Below are 20,547 nucleotides of genomic sequence, written 5' to 3' on the forward strand. Positions count from 1 at the left end.
GTCTTTGTTACACTGAACAGGCTATACCCCATAAACAAACAGCCCTGAGTGTATAGGTACATGAACCAGCCAATGAAAGTCTTTGTTACACTTAAGTAACTGGGTTTGCTATCTTGGTTGTTTTGTTTAGAGTGTAGTAAACCGAAGTACAAAATATTGCACTTTGATTTGCAGGTGTATGCTTATAATTTTGTTTATTTGTTTTTTTATGAGACAGCAATGTATATTATATGTTATGAATACTGGTAAATGATAATTGTGTTTAGATTATGTATGTTTTTGGTTGCATCTAAGCTTTTAGATGTTGACCACACCAGCTTCTACTGTCACTTCAACTGAAGTGTTCCCTGTAATGTAAAACATGGTGGTGGCTACACACAGACTGACAGTTTGGCATGCATTCATCAAGTAGAGATCACAGGTTGTGTGGTCCGTCTGGACAATGTCAACCCTGTTGGAAGACATCATAGCAGAGACGCAGACAGCAGGATTGGAGGATTTGACTGATGAAGCTGACTATGACCTCAACAGGGTAATCCCTATCGTCTTAGATCTTGTAGGAACAGTTCTGGAGAGTGGATCCCTGACAGGAAGGGTTTTCATACCAAGCTGTGTGGACTTCATAGACACTGGTAGCATGGATGTTGAACTTGGACACTGGTATCAGTTCCGAGAACCCAAGGTTCTATGGCCATGACAGCCAGTTCTTGGTCTGAAAGGTCGTAATTGAGTTAGGCGTGTGGTACTGTGCATAGAGCTCAGGTTACAAACAGGTCAAGTTAGCCAATGATGGCGCAGACAGTGTTCTAATGGGCAGCTTGACTCCTGTGAGTTTCTAGGACTTCAGTCCTGCCCCACAACAAAGCACACATGTGGTCTTGCCCTAGGCAAATGAGCTTGTTCAAAATTTCCTCTGTTCGCCCAGCAGAAAATGGGTGCCAGGTGAGACAAGTCTTGTGACTGTAACCTTCTAGCTCCTCACAGGCAGCAGGAGTTATCTGGGGTAATAATAATCAGATTGTAGCGTTTTGAGAATACCCCGCTGTGTTGTGGACTTGAGTGCAATACAAATGCCCTTATTATCTACATGTTCCCATCCAGCCAGACTTGGAGAGATACTGACACTTTGGTGTCTGCAGAAGACTCTTCTTATTCAAGGTTCTACCATTTGAAATATTGCTTTGTGGCTACACATGAACTTCACAGCTCCAGTGCTGGCATATCTGCATCTTCAGTGTGTATGAATTCACAGGTACCTCTACAATATCCTCTATCTGAATGCTGCTGTTGAAAACTCTCTATATTTACTTGATTTCTTTTTGAATTTGGGGTTCCTTGAACATGTGGGAGCTTCAACCCAAGCAAGTGCAGAAATATATACTGGAGCAATATTTGACACCAGTTGAGACTTGGTTTATCCTCCACTGGAACGTAATCAAGAAGTTAGCAATCTGCACACACTACATGTCATGGATGCTGCTTCTTGGAGTTATCACTTCAATGCTGGATTTAACTTCTTGAGGCTGTCCACATCTAAGATAAATTCAGATTGAATCAACCACCACTGAGGGACACAGCTAGACACTGACAAAGTGAATACGGATCTAGTGTTCAAAACCTTTTGTGGTGGAATATTTCTGACATCATCCATGGGGCTTGGGATTCCCTCTTTCCATATGCTTCACTCACAGGACGACAATTTGAAGATGGTGTGAGGTATCAGGATGTCAGATTCTCCAGTCCACATAAGTGTTCATGATAGCAGCTCCAGCTCACAAGGTGTAAGGAACTCCATACATACTGCCATGAACAATCCCACAGTAGTATCTTACATCAAGAGGCTAGAAGTAACCCACACTCAAGTTCTCATTGAGGTTACAAGCAAGCTTTACTTGGGTTACTTTGGATTGTATCATCATTTTCAGGTACATCCTTACCAGGATTTAGTGGTAGAAACCCATTCAGGTGGCCCATGAAGTGATGTTGCTGATTTAGAGGTAGAAACTAATTCAGGTGACCCATGAAGTGATGTTGCTGATTTAGAGGTAGAAACTAATTCAGGTGACCCATGAAGTGATGTTGCTGATTAAGAGGTAGAAACTAATTCAGGTGACCCATGAAGTGATGTTGCTGATTTAGAGGTAGAAACTAATTCAGGTGACCCATGAAGTGATGTTGCTGATTTAGAGGTAGAAACTAATTCAGGTGACCCATGAAGTGATGTTGCTGATTTAGAGGTAGAAACTAATTCAGGTGACCCATGAAGTGATGTTGCTGATTAAGAGGTAGAAACTAATTCAGGTGACCCATGAAGTGATGTTGCTGATTAAGAGGTAGAAACTAATTCAGGTGACCCATGAAGTGATGTTGCTGATTAAGAGGTAGAAACTAATTCAGGTGACCCATGAAGTGATGTTGCTGATTAAGAGGTAGAAACTAATTCAGGTGACCCATGAAGTGATGTTGCTGATTAAGAGGTAGAAACTAATTCAGGTGACCCATGAAGTGATGTTGCTGAATTATTACTAAAAGCAGCTAAAACTAATTTCATTCACAAAGAACTAGTCTCACACATGAAGTCTTCTTCACCCATGCGTCTATTGCACAGACACATCTGTGTCTCGCACAGGTGACCCATGAAGTGATGTTGCTGATTAAGAGGTAGAAACTAATTCAGGTGACCCATGAAGTGATGTTGCTGATTAAGAGGTAGAAACTAATTCAGGTGACCCATGAAGTGATGTTGCTGAATTATTACTAAAAGCAGCTAAAACTAATTTCATTCACAAAGAACTAGTCTCACACATGAAGTCTTCTTCACCCATGCGTCTATTGCACAGACACATCTGTGTCTCGCACACATTTGTCTCACAGAGATCTCGTACACACACACAAAGCTGATGTTTGCATATTTTAACCACTTTAGACAATGATGTTGTTACTCTTTTCCTCTAGTTCTTTTGCCAGTTGAGGAAAGTGTTATTTGGTGTCAACAGTGTTGGATGGTATGATGCAAGGCATGTAATCTTTTTGTCAGTGATGCAGTGATTGGATCAGTAGAACTGCAGGATCAGTCTAACCAAACAGATGATTTGACTAGGTTACTGGTTGTGGGGTTTGATGGAGGAGGGGTGACTGGTTGTGGGGTTTGATGGGTTAGGGACTTCGTGTAGGGATTGATTGTCTACCCGAACTGTACATACCCTCACCCTCCCCTACATATCAATGTAGCCATGGAGCTCCCCCAACCTGAACCCTGCCTTACAATATCCTGTCCCCTGAGGTAGACATTGGTTTCGTTGATGGCCTGTAATTGCCTCAAGGGACTTTAGCAAATTATATGATTCTCCGTCAACCTTTCAGATGCCCAGAAACTCCTAACTGCACTGCCGAGCCTGGAGACACGACTTCCCAGCAAGGGTCCTGAGATTGCGTTCCTTCGCCGCTTCCTGCGCTCAAGGGACCTGCGGCTGTTGCTACATGTAAGTCAGTATTATCAGTGTCTCCTGGGTCACACAACGTCAGGTAGTAGAGCCAGAGGGTGTGAGAGACCATCTCACTGAGGAGAGATGTGTAAAATACAAAGCTGTTTGTGTGATCATGACTGTGCTTAGTACTTTTTACCATACAGAACAGTAGTATAGATGTATGATTCAGATTACTAACGATTGGGGATATTGCTGAAATATTGAATAATGACTAACATGCTTTAACCAGCAAAGATCCCTAGTTTCAATATTTGTATGTTTGCAGTTGACAGGCTTTCCATTCCATCTTACATAAATTCAGAATAGTGGAAACCAGTGTCTTGAAGACTGGTTTAACATTTATTTGACTGTTTGTTTATGACAAACTGTGAAGTTAAACAACAGTATTGTCTAGTGAGAGACTCATCTTACAATTGCTCACAGAAAAGTGAAAATAGTTAAATTTTTAAAAAGGTTTCTGAAAATGGTGTCCAGTCTTGTACTGTGCCAGAGGTCAGACACTTGGAGCACCTGTTGTTGTGATGGTTAATCAGCCACTGTCCACTGCCACAAATGCCCCACATATTACTGATATCTAACACAATGGTATCTGTCACAGGTTTACCGAATACTTTCCACCAGTCCACAAGTCCGTCCTGTGGCAGAGTTCGCTGTGTCCCAAGCTGCTGATGTGAGTAGTCTTTTCAGAGTTGTCTCCCTTCACACATGCAGACAGAACTGTACTGGAGATCGATGCAACAACCTTGTTCTCTGCTGATTTGAAAAATAGAAAAATAACTTTACATTTGTGGAGAAGCTGTCAGTCAGAAGTAACTAAATGGTGTGATGTTTGTTCTGGATCAGATGCTCTGTGTGCCAGTAGGGTGTGGTATAACTGCATGATGTGATGTTTGTTGCTGTCTAGGTGTTCTGCTCCGTGCGATGCCAAGAGGAAGACTTGCGAGTACAAGAACTACTTGACATATTGTCTAAGCCTCACCTACAGGTACAAAGTTTGTTGCAAACAATATGGAGACGCTTCCCCGGACGGCAAAATGGACCTTCTGTTGTACTGTTGTGTTCCAAACTATGTACTAGGCCTGAAGAAGGCAGGAAGTAAATCCATGAGCATTATTTGACATTGTGTATGAAATCACTCCACAAAATGTCTTCTGTACTTAAGATGGCCGACATTTTATTTGATAGACACTACAGGTTACAAACAAGTATTTCGAGCAGTGACCCCAAAGTTAGAAGAATAGATAATACACTACTTCTATTACTCTGAGATCACATGAAGAAAGATTTGATGATGCTAACTGAGGGTTTGGTATCCTTTGTAACAGGCGCTGTTGTACACCCATGACAAGATCTCAAGGTCGGACTATTCCCCTCAGGTTGGCCCTGTGGCAGAGGAAGTGGACGAAGATGAGGCTGCTGTCAAGGTCGTCAGGCTCATTAAGAGCAATGAGCCACTGGTAGGCGGACAATCAATACAGATATTACTTTTGTGAAATATTGAAAATGCGGTTGGTGGGTGTGATGATACAGCTGATAGTGCGTGTTGGTTGGTTGTAGGGTGTGACGATACAACTAATAGTACATGTGGATTGGTTGCAGGGTGTGATGATACAGCTGATAGTGCATGTTGATTGGTTGCAGGGTGTGATGATACAGCTGTTAGTGCGTGTTGATTGGTTGCAGGGTGTGATGATACAACTGATAGTGCGTGTTGATTGGGTGCAGGGTGTGACGATACAGCTGATAGTGCATGTTGTTTAGTTGCAGGGTGTGACGGTACAATTGATAGTACATGTGGATTGGTTGCAGGGTGTGATGATACAGCTGATAGTGCATGTTGATTGGTTGCAGGGTGTGATGATACAACTCATAGTGCATGTTGATTGGTTGCAGGGTTTGATGATACAGCTGTTAGTGCGTGTTGATTTATTGCAAGGTGTGATGATACAGCTGATAGTGCATGTTGATTGGTTGCAGCGTGTGATGATACAGCTGATAGTGTATGTTGATTGGTTGCAGGGTGTGACGATACAGCTGATAGTACATGTTGATTGGTTGCAGGGTGTGACGATACAGCTGATAGAGCATGTTGATTGGTTGCAGGGTTTGATGATACAGCTGATAGAGCATGTTGATTGGTTGCAGGGTGTGACGATACAGCTGATAGTACATGTTGGTTGTTTGCAGGGTGTGACGATACAGCTGAATGAGGAATCAGGCAACATTGAGGTAGCGCGGGTGTTACATGGAGGAGCAGCAGACAGAAGTGGTAGGTGTGCTCAGCCATTCAAGTTCATATCAAACAGATCATTTGGTCTTGAGTAAGAACATTTCCGGACCAACAGGCCTTCCATACGAACAGTGAACAAATCATCAAAACTGAACTGATATACACCAAAACAGAACAAAAATCACCAAATTAGGAAATTAAGCTTCCAAAACTTCAACAGTATCCTCTAAAACAGAAACAAACGCTCTGTAATGGAAAACTAATTGTTTGAAATGGACACAAAACTTGTGTAACCGCTACAACGGCGCCTGAGAACGGTCGCCGAGCGGACAAAACAGCAGTCATAGCATCCCAACATGGCATAGACATCATCAAAGATGGCTGCGAGGGGAGATGAACAGGCCCTATTGTATAAAGCTTCAAACCTATGTTCATACTTCTCCTTGTCTGGCTTGCGATTCTGCATAACTTGGTCCCTCTTTTATGAGAAAGCTTATAATAATAAAAAAAATAATAAGTGATTGCTTGCGGCGCTTTTGATAAGACAGCTAGTCTAGACATCTTTGGGCAGTGTCAGACATTAGTCACATTTTGGACATTTATATGGACTTTCAGCCTCAGCTGTATGGGTGTTTGTCCTTGGCATCTTAGTTTGGGGAGCCTCTGCTGTATGGGTGTTTGTCCCTGGCATCTTAGTTTGGGGAGCCTCTGCTGTATGGGTGTTTGTCCCTGGCATCTTAGTTTGGGGAGCCTCTGCTGTATGGGTGTTTGTCCCTGACATCTTAGTTTGGGGAGCCTCTACTGTATGGGTGTTTGTCCCTGGCATCTTAGTTTGGGGAGCCTCTGCTGTATGGGTGTTTGTCCTTGGCATCTTAGTTTGGGGAGCCTCTGCTGTATGGGTGTTTGTCCCTGACATCTTAGTTTGGGGAGCCTCTGCTGTATGGGTGTTTGTCCCTGACATCTTAGTTTGGGGAGCCTCTGCCGTATGGGTGTTTGTCCCTGACATCTTAGTTTGGGGAGCCTCTGCTGTATGGGTGTTTGTCCCTGACGTCTTAGTTTGGGGAGCCTCTGCTGTATGGATGTTTGTCCCTGACATCTTAGTTTGGGGAGTCTCAGCTGTATGGCTGTTTGTCCCTGACATCTTAGTTTGGGGAGTCTCAGCTGTATGGGTGTTTGTCTCTGACATCTTAGTTTGGGGAGCCTCTGCTGTATGGATGTTTGTCCCTGACATCTTAGTTTGGGGAGCCTCTGCTGTATGGGTGTTTGTCCCTGACATCTTAGTTTGGGGAGTCTCAGCTGTATGGCTGTTTGTCCCTGACATCTTAGTTTGGGGAGTCTCAGCTGTATGGGTGTTTGTCCCTGACATCTTAGTTTGGGGAGTCTCAGCTGTATGGATGTTTGTCCCTGACATCTTAGTTTGGGGAGTCTCAGCTGTATGGCTGTTTGTCCCTGACATCTTAGTTTGGGGAGTTGCAGCTGTATGGCTGTTTGTCCTTGACATCTTAGTTTGGGGAGACTCTGCTGTATGGGTGTTTGTCCCTGACATCTTAGTTTGGGGGGACTCAGCTGTATGGGTGTTTGTCCCTGACATCTTAGTTTGGGGAGTTGCAGCTGTATGGCTGTTTGTCCTTGACATCTTAGTTTGGGGAGCCTCTGCTGTATGGGTGTTTGTCCCTGACATCTTAGTTTGGGGAGACTCTGCTGTATGGGTATTTGTCCCTGACATCTTAATTTGGGAAGTCTCAGCTGTATGGCTATTTGTCCCTGACATCTAGTTTGGGGAGTCTCAGCTGTATGGGTGTTTGTCCCTGACATCTTAGTTTGGGGAGCCTCTGCTGTATGGCTGTTTGTCCTTGACATCTTAGTTTGGGGAGTCTCAGCTGTTTGGGGAGTCTCTGCTGTATGGCTGTTTGTCCCTGACATCTTATTTTTGGGAGTCTCAGCTGTGTGGCTGTCTGTCCCTGACCTCTTAGTTTGGGGAGTCTCAGCTGTGTGGCTGTTTGTCCCTGACCTCTTAGTTTGGGGAGCTTCTGCTGTATGGGTGTTTGTCCCTGACATCTTAGTTTTGGGAGACTCAGCTGTATGGCTATTTGTCCTTGACATCTAATTTGGGGAGTCTCAGCTGTATGGGTGTTTGTCCCTGACATCTTAATTTGGGGAGCCTCTGCTGTATGGGTGTTTGTCCCTGACCTCTTAGTTTGGGGAGCTTCTGCTGTATGGGTGTTTGTCCCTGACATCTTAGTTTGGGGAGACTCAGCTGTATGGCTATTATTCCTTGACATCTAATTTGGGGAGTCTCAGCTGTATGGCTATTTGTCCCTGACATCTAATTTGGGGAGTCCCCAATGCTCTCAGGATGATTTTTACGAGTCAAAGGTGGATATTTGAGTCAGTTTATATATCTCAATCTATTGATGCCTATACCTTTGTATATGTTATTGGTTAATTACCATTATATGTAGCTGTTATAGATAAGGTTCAGTATATATGAAGGTCAAAGTAGTAATGAGACTTTCTGAAATTGTCATCATCATCATCATCATCATCATCATCGCATGATGGTCATTCAACAGGTCTGATCCATGTTGGGGATGAGGTCCACGAGGTCAACGGTGTGTGTGTCCGAGGATGCGATCCCAATGAGGTCGTTGACATTCTGGTGAGTGGTATTCTCAATATGTTCTGCGTCAAATATCATCTTGCAGATCATAACTGATTTCATTTTAACATGTATAGTATAAGTATAATATATGCAAAATAACATGTATAGTATAAGTATAATATATGCAAAATAACATGTATAGTATAAGTGTAATATATGCAAAATAACATGTATAGTATAAGTATAATATATGCAAAATAACATGTATAGTATAAGTATCATATATGCAAAATAACATGTATAGTATAAGTATAATATATGCAAAATAACATGTATAGTATAAATATGATATATGCAAAACAACATGTATAGTATAAGTATAATATATGCAAAATAACATGTATAGCATAAGTGTAATATATGCAAAAATATCTGTATTAAGTATTTAGAATTCATTGATTGAAAGTATTACTCATATGTTGGACTTGATTTCCATCTAATAATGACCTCAGTGCCAATAGCATCAGTACAGTGTCAATACCTGTCAAGTGGCAATATGGTGCCAGTACAGTGTTAAAGCTTTGTACTTAGATCGAGTGTAATGGCAGCTGGAGATGCTGATGTCTATGGCAGAGTCATGAATAGTGAGCTTGATGTTTTAGTCGAGAATAACTGGCCCTGTGACTCTGAAGTTGGTGCCAAGCAACTCCAAGAATGGCCCAGATCAACGCCAGTGTCAGGTAACTATCTGGGCTGATTGAGATGTTCTGAACTTCGTATAGAAGGAATTACATAGTAATGGAATATTGACTGTATATATGGGTTGAATCTCTTGTGGGATTGCAACCCACACTCTCGATGACTGTGGCGGATGCAATTTTTCTCAGCTTTCAGCTTCTCATAATCTAATTCACTGTAATAATGAAAATTGTAAGATGCTTCGGTGAAAGATCAAAGGCGACGACAATACTTTATCAGACGATAATGTGCACTTTTTGCATTATGTCACAATGTGTTGACGTCGCTGCGCCATTCCAGTGTGCCCCCTCGTAATTGAACTGTTTTGCATTACGTCACAATGTAACCGACTTCACGATGCATATCAGTTGCTATCGCAATGTTTGCAGTGTTTACATTCCCGCAGTGCAATCGTGGAATGTCGCATGACTAGTCAGCTTCAGCTGAATGTACTGATCTAAACTTTCGTTGGTAGTAGAAATGAGACGGTCATTTTGCCTTGTATGGTTTAGGAGAAACACAGATGTAATTAAAATGATCTAGAGAAGATATTTAACCCGAACATAAACCTTCACCAAACTGTTCATCATTTGTTTTTCTAGTAACGTTTGTATTAACGTAGGGGGCTGACATGTCAAAAGAACAGCTCTGTGTGAGGATTCTTAATTTAGGTCACAGACACCATCGTTTGTTTTCTGCTGTAGATTAATTGAAATTAGGCTTAGAAATTATTAAGTATGGCATCTTAGAAAAGAAATACAGTTCGTTCTACCACCATGTATAGTGTAATAAAGCACAAACTGTATTTCTTAATTAAAGATTTGAAGTATCCATTTACTCAGTGATTTGGTGGCACGGACTTAACCATCATGTATGAACACACAGGGACATGCAGTCATGTACACAGTGTTTTTGAGGTGCTTGAATAGAAGTGTTTGGATTTTATTGTGACAGGGTCCTATAGCTCATGTTATCTCTCATGATGCCACAGAGGCTGTTGTAGGACGGGTGGCACAAGGATTCACAATCCAAATATTGTCCTGAAAGTTTATTGAAAGTGTTGGTCGTAAATGTTTCAGATGAGAGTAAAGGCTCTGTTTGACTACACCCCAGAAACAGACACCACCAACCCTTGCCCAGAAGCTGGGTTGGAGTTCAGAAGAGGGGATGTCCTTCACATTGTCAATCAAGATGACCCCACCTGGTGGCAAGCCAGGAAAGAAGGGGAGACAATTACTAGTGCTGGCCTCATTCCAAGTAAACAGCTCCAAGAGAGGTAACATTTTTCAGACAAGCAGTCAATCACGTCACACATGAAGTCTCCAAGATTTAAACAGTTTCTTCCAGTTCTTGCAGTATTAGGATCTGGTATAATCTGGGAAAAATGTAAAATGTTATCAATATGATGTAGCTTGAACATAATGTCTTCCATGAATGCTAGTCATGTTGTGCTGCTGTTCCATGAATGCTAGTCATGTTGTGCTGCTGTTCCATGAATGCTAGTCATGTTGTTCAGCTGTTCCATGAATGCTAGTCATGTTGTTCAGCTGTTCCATGAATGCTAGTCATGTTGTTCAGCTGTTCCATGAATGCTAGTCATGTTGTTCAGCTGTTCCATGAATGCTAGTCATGTTGTTCAGCTGTTCCATGAATGCTAGTCATGTTGTTCAGCTGTTCCATGAATGCTAGTCATGTTGTTCAGCTGTTCCATGAATGCTAGTCATGTTGTTCAGCTGTTCCATGAATGCTAGTCATGTTGTTCAGCTGTTCCATGAATGCTAGTCATGTTGTTCTGCTGTTCCATGAATGCTAGTCATGTTGTTCTGCTGTTCCATGAATGCTAGTCATGTTGTTCTGCTGTTCCAGGGATGCTAGTCATGTTGTTCTGCTGTTCCAGGGACGCTAGTCATGTTGTTCTGCTGTTCCATGAATGCTAGTCATGTTGTTCTGCTGTTCCATGAATGCTAGTCATGTTGTTCTGCTGTTCCAGAGATGCTAGTCATGTTGTGCTGCTGTTCCATGAATGCTAGTCATGTTGTTCTGCTGTTCCAGGGACGCTAGTCATGTTGTTCTGCTGTTCCATGAATGCTAGTCCTGTTGTTCTGCTGTTCCAGAGATGCTAGTCCTGTTGTTCTGCTGTTCCAGGGATGCTAGTCATGTTGTTCTGCTGTTCCAGAGATGCTAGTCATGTTGTTCTGCTGTTCCAGAGATGCTAGTCATGTTGTTCTGCTGTTCCAGGGACGCTAGTCATGCTGTTCTGCTGTTCCAGAGATGCTAGTCATGTTGTTCAGCTGTTCCAGGGACGCTAGTCATGCTGTTCTGCTGTTCCATGAATGCTAGTCATGTTGTTCTGCTGTTCCAGGGATGCTAGTCATGTTGTTCTGCTGTTCCATGAATGCTAGTCCTGTTGTTCTGCTGTTCCAGAGATGCTAGTCCTGTTGTTCTGCTGTTCCAGGGATGCTAGTCATGTTGTTCTGCTGTTCCAGAGATGCTAGTCCTGTTGTTCTGCTGTTCAAGGGACGCTAGTCATGCTGTTCTGCTGTTCCATGAATGCTAGTCATGCTGTTCTGCTGTTCCAGGAATGAAATGCAGAGAAGGGCCGAGGCAAAGGGTTCCCCGGGGCTGGTTCACAATGGGACAAGTGAGTTTTGAGCAGGAAGAGTATCTGTACCATGTGTCTATACATCTATCTCTTGTTCTGTTCTACAGTCACCCTCAACACTCTCGGTCAATGTATGTGCTGTGGAAAGTACTTCCTTTTAAACATAAGGGATGTTTTATGTTACAGTTGAGATAACAGAAAGTTGATATGCATTACCTATTAGGACTAACATGATGGTTGAGTGCCATAGGGAAGTTGTCTGTAACCTGAGGCATCAAGAGACCAAGGTGCTGCCATGGCTGTGTTTGGACTCCACAACTTAATATAGTTGTTCAGTCTAATTTCCACTAATGTGGAGAGTTACTGCCACCATTACTTCCCAATGCTGCTGGCGAGTGGCCGAGGGTAGGGCATCATAACATACAGGGGTGTAACATCTGACTAACAGAAGAACATCTGTGGGGAGCAAATGATGCACAACTTCCTATTTTGCTATTTCCTTTAATTTTCACAATCTGCGTGCTGCCACCAGTCAGAACATGTACCTGCTTGAAAATGTCATTGATGATGATTGGTAGATGGAGTTGCACTACGTAGTCCAAGATGGTTTCGTCCAAGATGGCTGTCACTTTATACAAATGATTGTCTCTGGATAAGTGCAGCAAGTTTGAAAGTTTCATACTTTCTGTTGGTGTACAGATTTGTGAAAGTATTGAGAACACTGTACACTGTCCGTGTGACTGTATGGAGTATTTGGTGTACAGATTTGTGAAAGTATTGAGAACACAGTACACTGTCCATGTGACTGTATGGAGTATTTGGTACACTATGCGATAATTTCACCCACACTTTGATCAGACTCTGTCTAAGGCAGGTTTTTGTAAGAATATCGTAATTATGCTTTTTTTCATTCTTCACCTGTTCACAGCTCACATAGATTCTGTTTCTCTTTATTTGTGTCCCCTCTCTAGGACAACTGAGCCCATGTCGTTACAGTCCAAGAATTCCGCGGCAAAAGAAATTACGTAAAACAATGTACCATGCAGTTCAGAATGGAGGTACCTGGCTCAGTACTATTTTCTAACATCAGTAAATTAAATGCTGTGGTTCAGATACCGTTTGAAGAATTACTTATAAATAGTTGAAACATTTCATGAAATTGGTTTATGTAAATTGTTTCATAATCTTGTTTTTGCTTGAAGTTTTGTGTATTATTTGATTGGCTAGAAAGATTTGATGGGGTCAGTTGGAATGCTCAGAACCACACCATTTATGTATGTGTCATAGTAATGTGATACTTTTCTCTGCAAATCTACCTGCTTCTGCTTTGAGGTTTGTCAAACATCTTTTTCTGTGGATTACTGTAACACAGGTATTTGTTGTATTAATACATAATCTGTACATATCAAATTCTTTGATTTTCTATGAGCTTTAAGCCCATATTTCCCTGATGCTAATTTGCTGCTACTGGCTTATTCTGTCTTAGCTGACAGTGTAGGCTAGGACTGATACTCCAGATACAGCCAAAAGCAGAGTAGTTGTACATGTTGATGTTACAGAGTATGATACAGATGAAATCCCCACATACGAGGAGGTCGAACAGTATCAGCCCAAGCCCAACAGGTGCCGACCGATAGTGCTTATAGGTAAGACATCAGCATGTGGGTAAGGGATCACTTTATTGGCAAGGCTTCAGCTTGTAGGTAAGGCATCACTTTACTGGTAAGGCTTCAGCTTGTAGGTAAGGCATCACTTTATTGGAAAGGCTTCAGCTTGTAGGTAAGGCATCACTTTATTGGCAAGATTTCATATCATAGGTACTTCACAGGAAAGGCATCAGCCCACAGGTAAGCCATCAGTTTACAGGTGAGGCATCAGTTCAGAGGCATCAGTTTATGAGTGGGGAATCAGTCCATGTGTAAGCCATCAGTTTACAGGTGAGGAATCAATTCAACTTATAGGTCATCAACAGTTCACTAGTATTTCATTAACACACAGGTAGGAAAATGCATCACATGTAGAAGATAAATGTTGTATTGATGTAATATAGACATGATGTCAACATTGTGAGGGTAAACTGTGGTGATGATGTAATTTGATGATGCGTGTAGTAATGTCATCTGATGATCTAACGGCATGGTGATATCATCTGATGATTTGATAATGTGGCAATATCATCTGATTATCTAACAGTGTGGTGATGTGATCTGATAATCTAATAGTGTAGTGATGCCATCTGATGATGTAACAGTGTTGTGATGTGATCTGATAATCTAACAGCATGGTGATATCATCTTATGATTTGATAATGTGGCAATATCATCTGATGATGTAACAGTGTGGTGATGTGATCTGATGATCTAACAGTGTGGTGATGTGATCTGATGGTCTAACAGTGTGGTGATGTTATCCTATGGTCTAACAGTTTGGTGATGTGATCTGATGGTCTAACAGTGTGGTGATGTTATCTTATGGTCTAACAGTTTGGTGATGTGATCTGATGGTCTAACAGTGTGGTGATGTTATCTTATGGTCTAACAGTGTGGTGATGTGATCTGATGGTGTAACAGTTTGGTGATGTGATCTGATGATTTAACAGTGTGGTGATGTGATCTGATGATCTAACAGTTTGGTGATGTGATCTGATGATCTAACAGTTTGGTGATGTGATCTGATGGTGTAACAGTGTGGTGATGTGATCTGATGGTGTAACAGTTTGGTGATGTGATCTGATGATCTAACAGTTTGGTGATGTGATCTGATGGTCTAACAGTGTGGTGATGTGATCTGATGGTCTAACAGTGTGGTGATGTGATCTGATGATGTAACAGTTTGGTGATGTGATCTGATGATCTAACAGTGTGGTGATATGATCTGATGGTCTAACAGTGTGGTGATGTGATCTGATGGTCTAACAGTGTGGTGATGTGATCTGATGGTGTAACGGTTTGGTGATGTGATCTGATGATCTAACAGTTTGGTGATGTGATCTGATGATCTAACAGTGTGGTGATGTGATCTGATGGTGTAACAGTGTGTAGATGTGAGCTGATGATGTAACAGTGTGGATATGTGATCTGATGATCTAACAGTGTGGTCATGTGATCTGATGGTGGAACTGTGTGGTGATGTGATCTGATGATCTAAGAGTGTGGTGATGTGATCTGATGATCTAACAGTGTGGTGATATGATCTGTTGATCTAACAGTGTGGTGATGTGATCTGATGGTGTAACAGTGTGGTGATGTGATCTGATGATCTAAGAGTGTGGTGATGTGATCTAATGATCTAACAGTGTTTTCTTTTGCGTTAATCCAGGTCCTGCTGGAGTTGGTTGCAATGAACTGAAGCGTCGTCTCAAGGCCAGCAACCCAGTCCACTTCCTTGAGGCTGTGCCATGTATGTACACATTTCTTCTGTCTAAACTGACATGAGGCTGTGTCATGTCTGTACACCTTGCTGCACTGTCCACTTCCTTAAGGCTGTGTCATGTCTGTACACCTGCTGCACTGTCCATTTCCTTAAGGCTGTGTCATGTCTGTACACCTGCTGCACTGTCCATTTCCTTAAGGCTGTGTCATGTCTGTACACCTGCTGCACTGTCCATTTCCTTAAGGCTGTGTCATGTCTGTACACCTTGCTGCACTGTCCACTTCCTTAAGGCTGTGTCATGTCTGTACACCTTGCTGCACTGTCCATTTCCTTAAGGCTGTGTCATGTCTGTACACCTGCTGCACTGTCCATTTCCTTAAGGCTGTGTCATGTCTGTACACCTTGTTGCACTGTCCACTTCCTTAAGGCTGTGTCATGTCTGTACACCTGCTGCACTGTCCATTTCCTTAAGGCTGTGTCATGTCTGTACACCTGCACTGTCCACTTCCTTATGGCTGTGTCATGTCTGTACACCTGCTGCACTGTCCATTTCCTTAAGGCTGTGTCATGTCTGTACACCTGCTGCACTGTCCATTTCCTTAAGGCTGTGTCATGTCTGTGCACCTGCTGCACTGTCCATTTCCTTAAGGCTGTGTCATGTCTGTACACCTTACTGCTGTATCCACTTCCATAATGCTGTGTCGTGTATGTACACCTTTCATGAGAGAATGGAAATATATTCCAGACACATCAAGGCCAAAGAAGCCGTTTGAGCAAGATGGCAAAGAGTACCATTTTGTGACTCGGGAAGAGATGGAGTCCGGCATCATGGCGCAAAGGTCAGTTGGTGATGAGGCAGGTCACAGCTCAAAGGTCATGTAAGTAACTCAAGCCATCAGTATGTATGTTGTGAACTGTAGGAGGTTCTACACTTGTGGATACCGTAGTGATGTATTTACACCTCACCAACACCAGTGGACTGTCTAGTGATGTATTTACACCTCACCAATACTAGTGGACCGTCTAGTGATGTATTTACACACTTACCAACACCAATGGATTGTCTAGTGATGTATTTACACCTCACCAATACTAGAAGACTGTCTAGTGATGCATCTACACCTCACCAACACTAGTGGACTGATTAGTGATGTACTTACACCTCAGCAACACCAGTGGACCGTCTAGTGATGTATTTACACCTCACCAACACTAGTGGACTGATTAGTGATGTACTTACACCTCACCAACACCAGTGGACCGTCTAGTGATGTATTTACACACTTACCAACACCAATGGATTGTCTAGTGATGTATTTACACCTCACCAATACTAGAAGAATGTCTAGTGATGTATTTACACCTCAGCAACACTAGTGGACCGTCTAGTGATGTATTTACACACTTACCAACACCAATGGATTGTCTAGTGATGTATTTACACCTCACCAATACTAGAAGAATGTCTAGTGATGTATTTACACCTCAGCAACACTAGTGGACCGTCTAGTGATGTATTTACACACTTACCAACACTAGTGGACTGATAAGTAATATCTTGATGTATGTATTGATCTGTGTATTCACACCTATCTTGATGTATGCATTGATGTATGTATTCACACCTATCTTAATGTATGCATTGATGTGTGTATTCACACCTATCTTGATGTATGTATTGATCTATGTATTCACACCTATCTTAATGTATGCATTGATGTGTGTATTCACACCTATCTTGATGTATGCTTTGATGTGTGTATTCACACCTCTCTTAATGTGTGTATTGATCCATGTATTCACACCTATCTTGATGTATGCTTTGATGTGTGTATTCACACCTATCTTAATGTGTGTATTGATGTGTGTATTCACACCTATCTTGATGTATGTATTGATGTATGTATTCACACCTATCTTGATGTATGCATTGATGTATGAATTCACACCTATCATGACGCATGTATTGATGTATGTATTGATGTATGGTATGATGTAATGTGTGACCTCCTTGTCCAGGTTTGCGGAGTATGGGGAGTACAAGGGCAACTTGTACGGGACGAGTGTGGAGTCCATCAAGGCAATCATCAACATGGGCAAGGTGTGCCTTGTCACCCCCCATACACAGGTGAGACTGAATGTGTGCCTTGTCACCCCCCATACACAGGTGAGACTGAATGTGTGCCTGGTCACCCTCCATACACAGGTGAGACTGCATGTGTGCCTGGTCACCCCCATACACAGGTGAGACTGAATGTGTACCTGGTCACCCCCATACACAGGTGAGACTGCATGTGTGCCTGGTCACCCCCATACACAGGTGAGCCTGCATGTGTACCTGGTCACCCCCATACACAGGTGAGCCTGAATGTCTGCCTGGTCACGCCCCATACACAGGTGAGACTGAATGTGTGCCTGGTCACCCCCATACACAGGTGAGACTGCATGTGTACCTGGTCACCCCCATACACAGGTGAGACTGAATGTGTGCCTGGTCACCCCCATACACAGGTGAGCCTGCATGTGTACCTGGTCACCCCCATACACAGGTGAGACTGAATGTGTACCTGGTCACCCCCATACACAGGTGAGACTGCATGTGTACCTGGTCACCCCCATACACAGGTGAGCCTGAATGTCTGCCTGGTCACGCCCCATACACAAGTGAGACTGAATGTCTGCCTGGTCACCCCCATACACAGGTGAGACTGAATGTCTGCCTGGTCACCCCCATACACAGGTGAGACTGAATGTCTGCCTGGTCACCCCTCTTATACAGGTGAGACTGAATGTGTGCCTGGTCACCCTCCATACACAGGTGAGACTGCATGTGTGCCTGGTCACCCCCATACACAGGTGAGACTGAATGTGTACCTGGTCACCCCAATACACAGGTGAGACTGCATGTGTGCCTGGTCACCCCCATACACAGGTGAGCCTGCATGTGTACCTGGTCACCCCCATACACAGGTGAGCCTGAATGTCTGCCTGGTCACGCCCCATACACAGGTGAGACTGAATGTGTGCCTGGTCACCCCCATACACAGGTGAGACTGCATGTGTGCCTGGTCACCCCCATACACAGGTGAGACTGAATGTGTGCCTGGTCACCCCCATACACAGGTGAGCCTGCATGTGTACCTGGTCACCCCCATACACAGGTGAGACTGAATGTGTACCTGGTCACCCCCATACACAGGTGAGACTGCATGTGTACCTGGTCACCCCCATACACAGGTGAGCCTGAATGTCTGCCTGGTCACGCCCCATACACAGGTGAGACTGAATGTCTGCCTGGTCAACCCCATACACAGGTGAGACTGAATGTGTGCCTGGTCACCCCCATACACAGGTGAGACTGAATGTGTGCCTGGTCACCCCCATACACAGGTGAGACTGCATGTGTGCCTGGTCACCCCCATACACAGGTGAGACTGCATGTGTACCTGGTCACCCCCATACACAGGTGAGACTGAATGTCTGCCTGGTCACGCCCCATACACAGGTGAGACTGAATGTCTGCCTGGTCACCCCCATACACAGGTGAGCCTGAATGTCTGCCTGGTCACGCCCCATACACAGGTGAGACTGAATGTCTGCCTGGTCACCCCCATACACAGGTGAGACTGAATGTCTGCCTGGTCACCCCCATACACAGGTGAGACTGAATGTGTGCCTGGTCACCCCCATACACAGGTGAGACTGCATGTGTGCCTGGTCACCCCCATACACAGGTGAGACTGAATGTCTGCCTGGTCACGCCCCATACACAGGTGAGACTGAATGTCTGCCTGGTCACCCCCATACACAGGTGAGACTGAATGTGTACCTGGTCACCCCCATACACAGGTGAGCCTGAATGTCTGCCTGGTCACGCCCCATACACAGGTGAGACTGAATGTTTGCCTGGTCACCCTCCATACACAGGTGAGACTGAATGTGTACCTGGTCACCCTCTATTCACAGGTGAGACTGAATGTCTGCCTGGTCACGCCCCATACACAGGTGAGACTGAATGTCTGCCTGGTCACGCCCCATACACAGGTGAGACTGAATGTCTGCCTGGTCACGCCCCATACACAGGTGAGACTGAATGTCTGCCTGGTCACGCCCCATACACAGGTGAGCCTGCATGTGTACCTGGTCACCCCCATACACAGGTGAGACTGAATGTGTGCCTGGTCACCCCCATACACAGGTGAGACTGCATGTGTGCCTGGTCACCCCCATACACAGGTGAGACTGAATGTGTGCCTGGTCACCCCTCTTATACAGGTGAGACTGAATGTCTGCCTGGTCACCCCCATACACAGGTGAGACTGAATGTCTGCCTGGTCACCCCTCTTATACAGGTGAGACTGAATGTCTGCCTGGTCACCCCTCTTATACAGGTGAGACTGAATGTGTGCCTGGTCACCCCCATACACAGGTGAGACTGCATGTGTACCTGGTCACCCCCATACACAGGTGAGACTGAATGTCTGCCTGGTCACCCCCATACACAGGTGAGACTGAATGTCTGCCTGGTCACCCCCATACACAGGTGAGACTGCATGTGTGCCTGGTCACCCCCATACACAGGTGAGCCTGCATGTGTACCTGGTCACCCCCATACACAGGTGAGCCTGAATGTCTGTCTGGTCACGCCCCATACACAGGTGAGGCTGAATGTGTGCCTGGTCACCCCCATACACAGGTGAGACTGAATGTCTGCCTGGTCACGCCCCATACACAGGTGAGACTGAATGTCTGCCTGGTCACCCCCATACACAGGTGAGACTGAATGTCTGCCTGGTCACCCCCATACACAGGTGAGACTGAATGTGTGCCTGGTCACCCCCATACACAGGTGAGACTGCATGTGTGCCTGGTCACCCCCATACACAGGTGAGCCTGCATGTGTACCTGGTCACCCCCATACACAGGTGAGCCTGAATGTCTGCCTGGTCACGCCCCATACACAGGTGAGACTGAATGTCTGCCTGGTCACGCCCCATACACAGGTGAGACTGAATGTGTGCCTGGTCACCCTCCATACACAGGTGAGACTGAATGTGTGCCTGGTCACCCTCTATTCACAGGTGAGACTGAATGTCTGCCTGGTCACGCCCCATACACAGGTGAGACTGAATGTCTGCCTGGTCACGCCCCATACACAGGTGAGACTGAATGTCTGCCTGGTCACCCCCATACACAGGTGAGACTGAATGTGTGCCTGGTCACCCTCTATTCACAGGTGAGACTGAATGTGTGCCTGGTCACGCCCCATACACAGGTGAGACTGAATGTCTGCCTGGTCACGCCCCATACACAGGTGAGCCTGCATGTGTACGTGGTCACGCCCCATACACAGGTGAGACTGAATGTGTACCTGGTCACCCCCATACACAGGTGAGACTGAATGTCTGCCTGGTCACGCCCCATACACAGGTGAGACTGAATGTCTGCCTGGTCACGCCCCATACACAGGTGAGACTGAATGTGTGCCTGGTCACGCCCCATACACAGGTGAGCC

The 20,547-nt window shown here is 44.4% G+C and overlaps 1 protein-coding gene across 7 annotated transcripts in view; it reads left to right on the forward strand.

Moving 5' to 3' along the window:
- LOC137299051 (MAGUK p55 subfamily member 7-like) overlaps positions 1 to 20,547 on the forward strand; it is a 147,854-nt gene that overhangs the window by 86,063 nt on the left and 41,244 nt on the right. For 4 of the 7 annotated variants that reach the window (XM_067831531.1, XM_067831529.1, XM_067831532.1 and 1 more), the window contains exons 3-16: positions 3,364 to 3,482; positions 4,087 to 4,158; positions 4,393 to 4,473; positions 4,814 to 4,945; positions 5,676 to 5,757; positions 8,292 to 8,377; positions 8,983 to 9,060; positions 10,138 to 10,334; positions 11,638 to 11,699; positions 12,632 to 12,718; positions 13,220 to 13,306; positions 14,979 to 15,059; positions 15,778 to 15,910; positions 17,052 to 17,160. In XM_067831531.1, coding sequence (XP_067687632.1) covers positions 3,364 to 3,482; positions 4,087 to 4,158; positions 4,393 to 4,473; positions 4,814 to 4,945; positions 5,676 to 5,757; positions 8,292 to 8,377; positions 8,983 to 9,060; positions 10,138 to 10,334; positions 11,638 to 11,699; positions 12,632 to 12,718; positions 13,220 to 13,306; positions 14,979 to 15,059; positions 15,778 to 15,910; positions 17,052 to 17,160 — 1,406 coding nt within the window. The remainder of the gene's footprint in view (positions 1 to 3,363; positions 3,483 to 4,086; positions 4,159 to 4,392; positions 4,474 to 4,813; positions 4,946 to 5,675; positions 5,758 to 8,291; positions 8,378 to 8,982; positions 9,061 to 10,137; positions 10,335 to 11,637; positions 11,700 to 12,631; positions 12,719 to 13,219; positions 13,307 to 14,978; positions 15,060 to 15,777; positions 15,911 to 17,051; positions 17,161 to 20,547) is intronic. The other 3 variants (XM_067831533.1, XM_067831535.1, XM_067831536.1) reach the window with 2 other exon arrangements.

Source organism: Haliotis asinina, chromosome 10, assembly GCF_037392515.1.
Source record: "Haliotis asinina isolate JCU_RB_2024 chromosome 10, JCU_Hal_asi_v2, whole genome shotgun sequence".
Taxonomy (NCBI): domain Eukaryota; kingdom Metazoa; phylum Mollusca; class Gastropoda; order Lepetellida; family Haliotidae; genus Haliotis; species Haliotis asinina.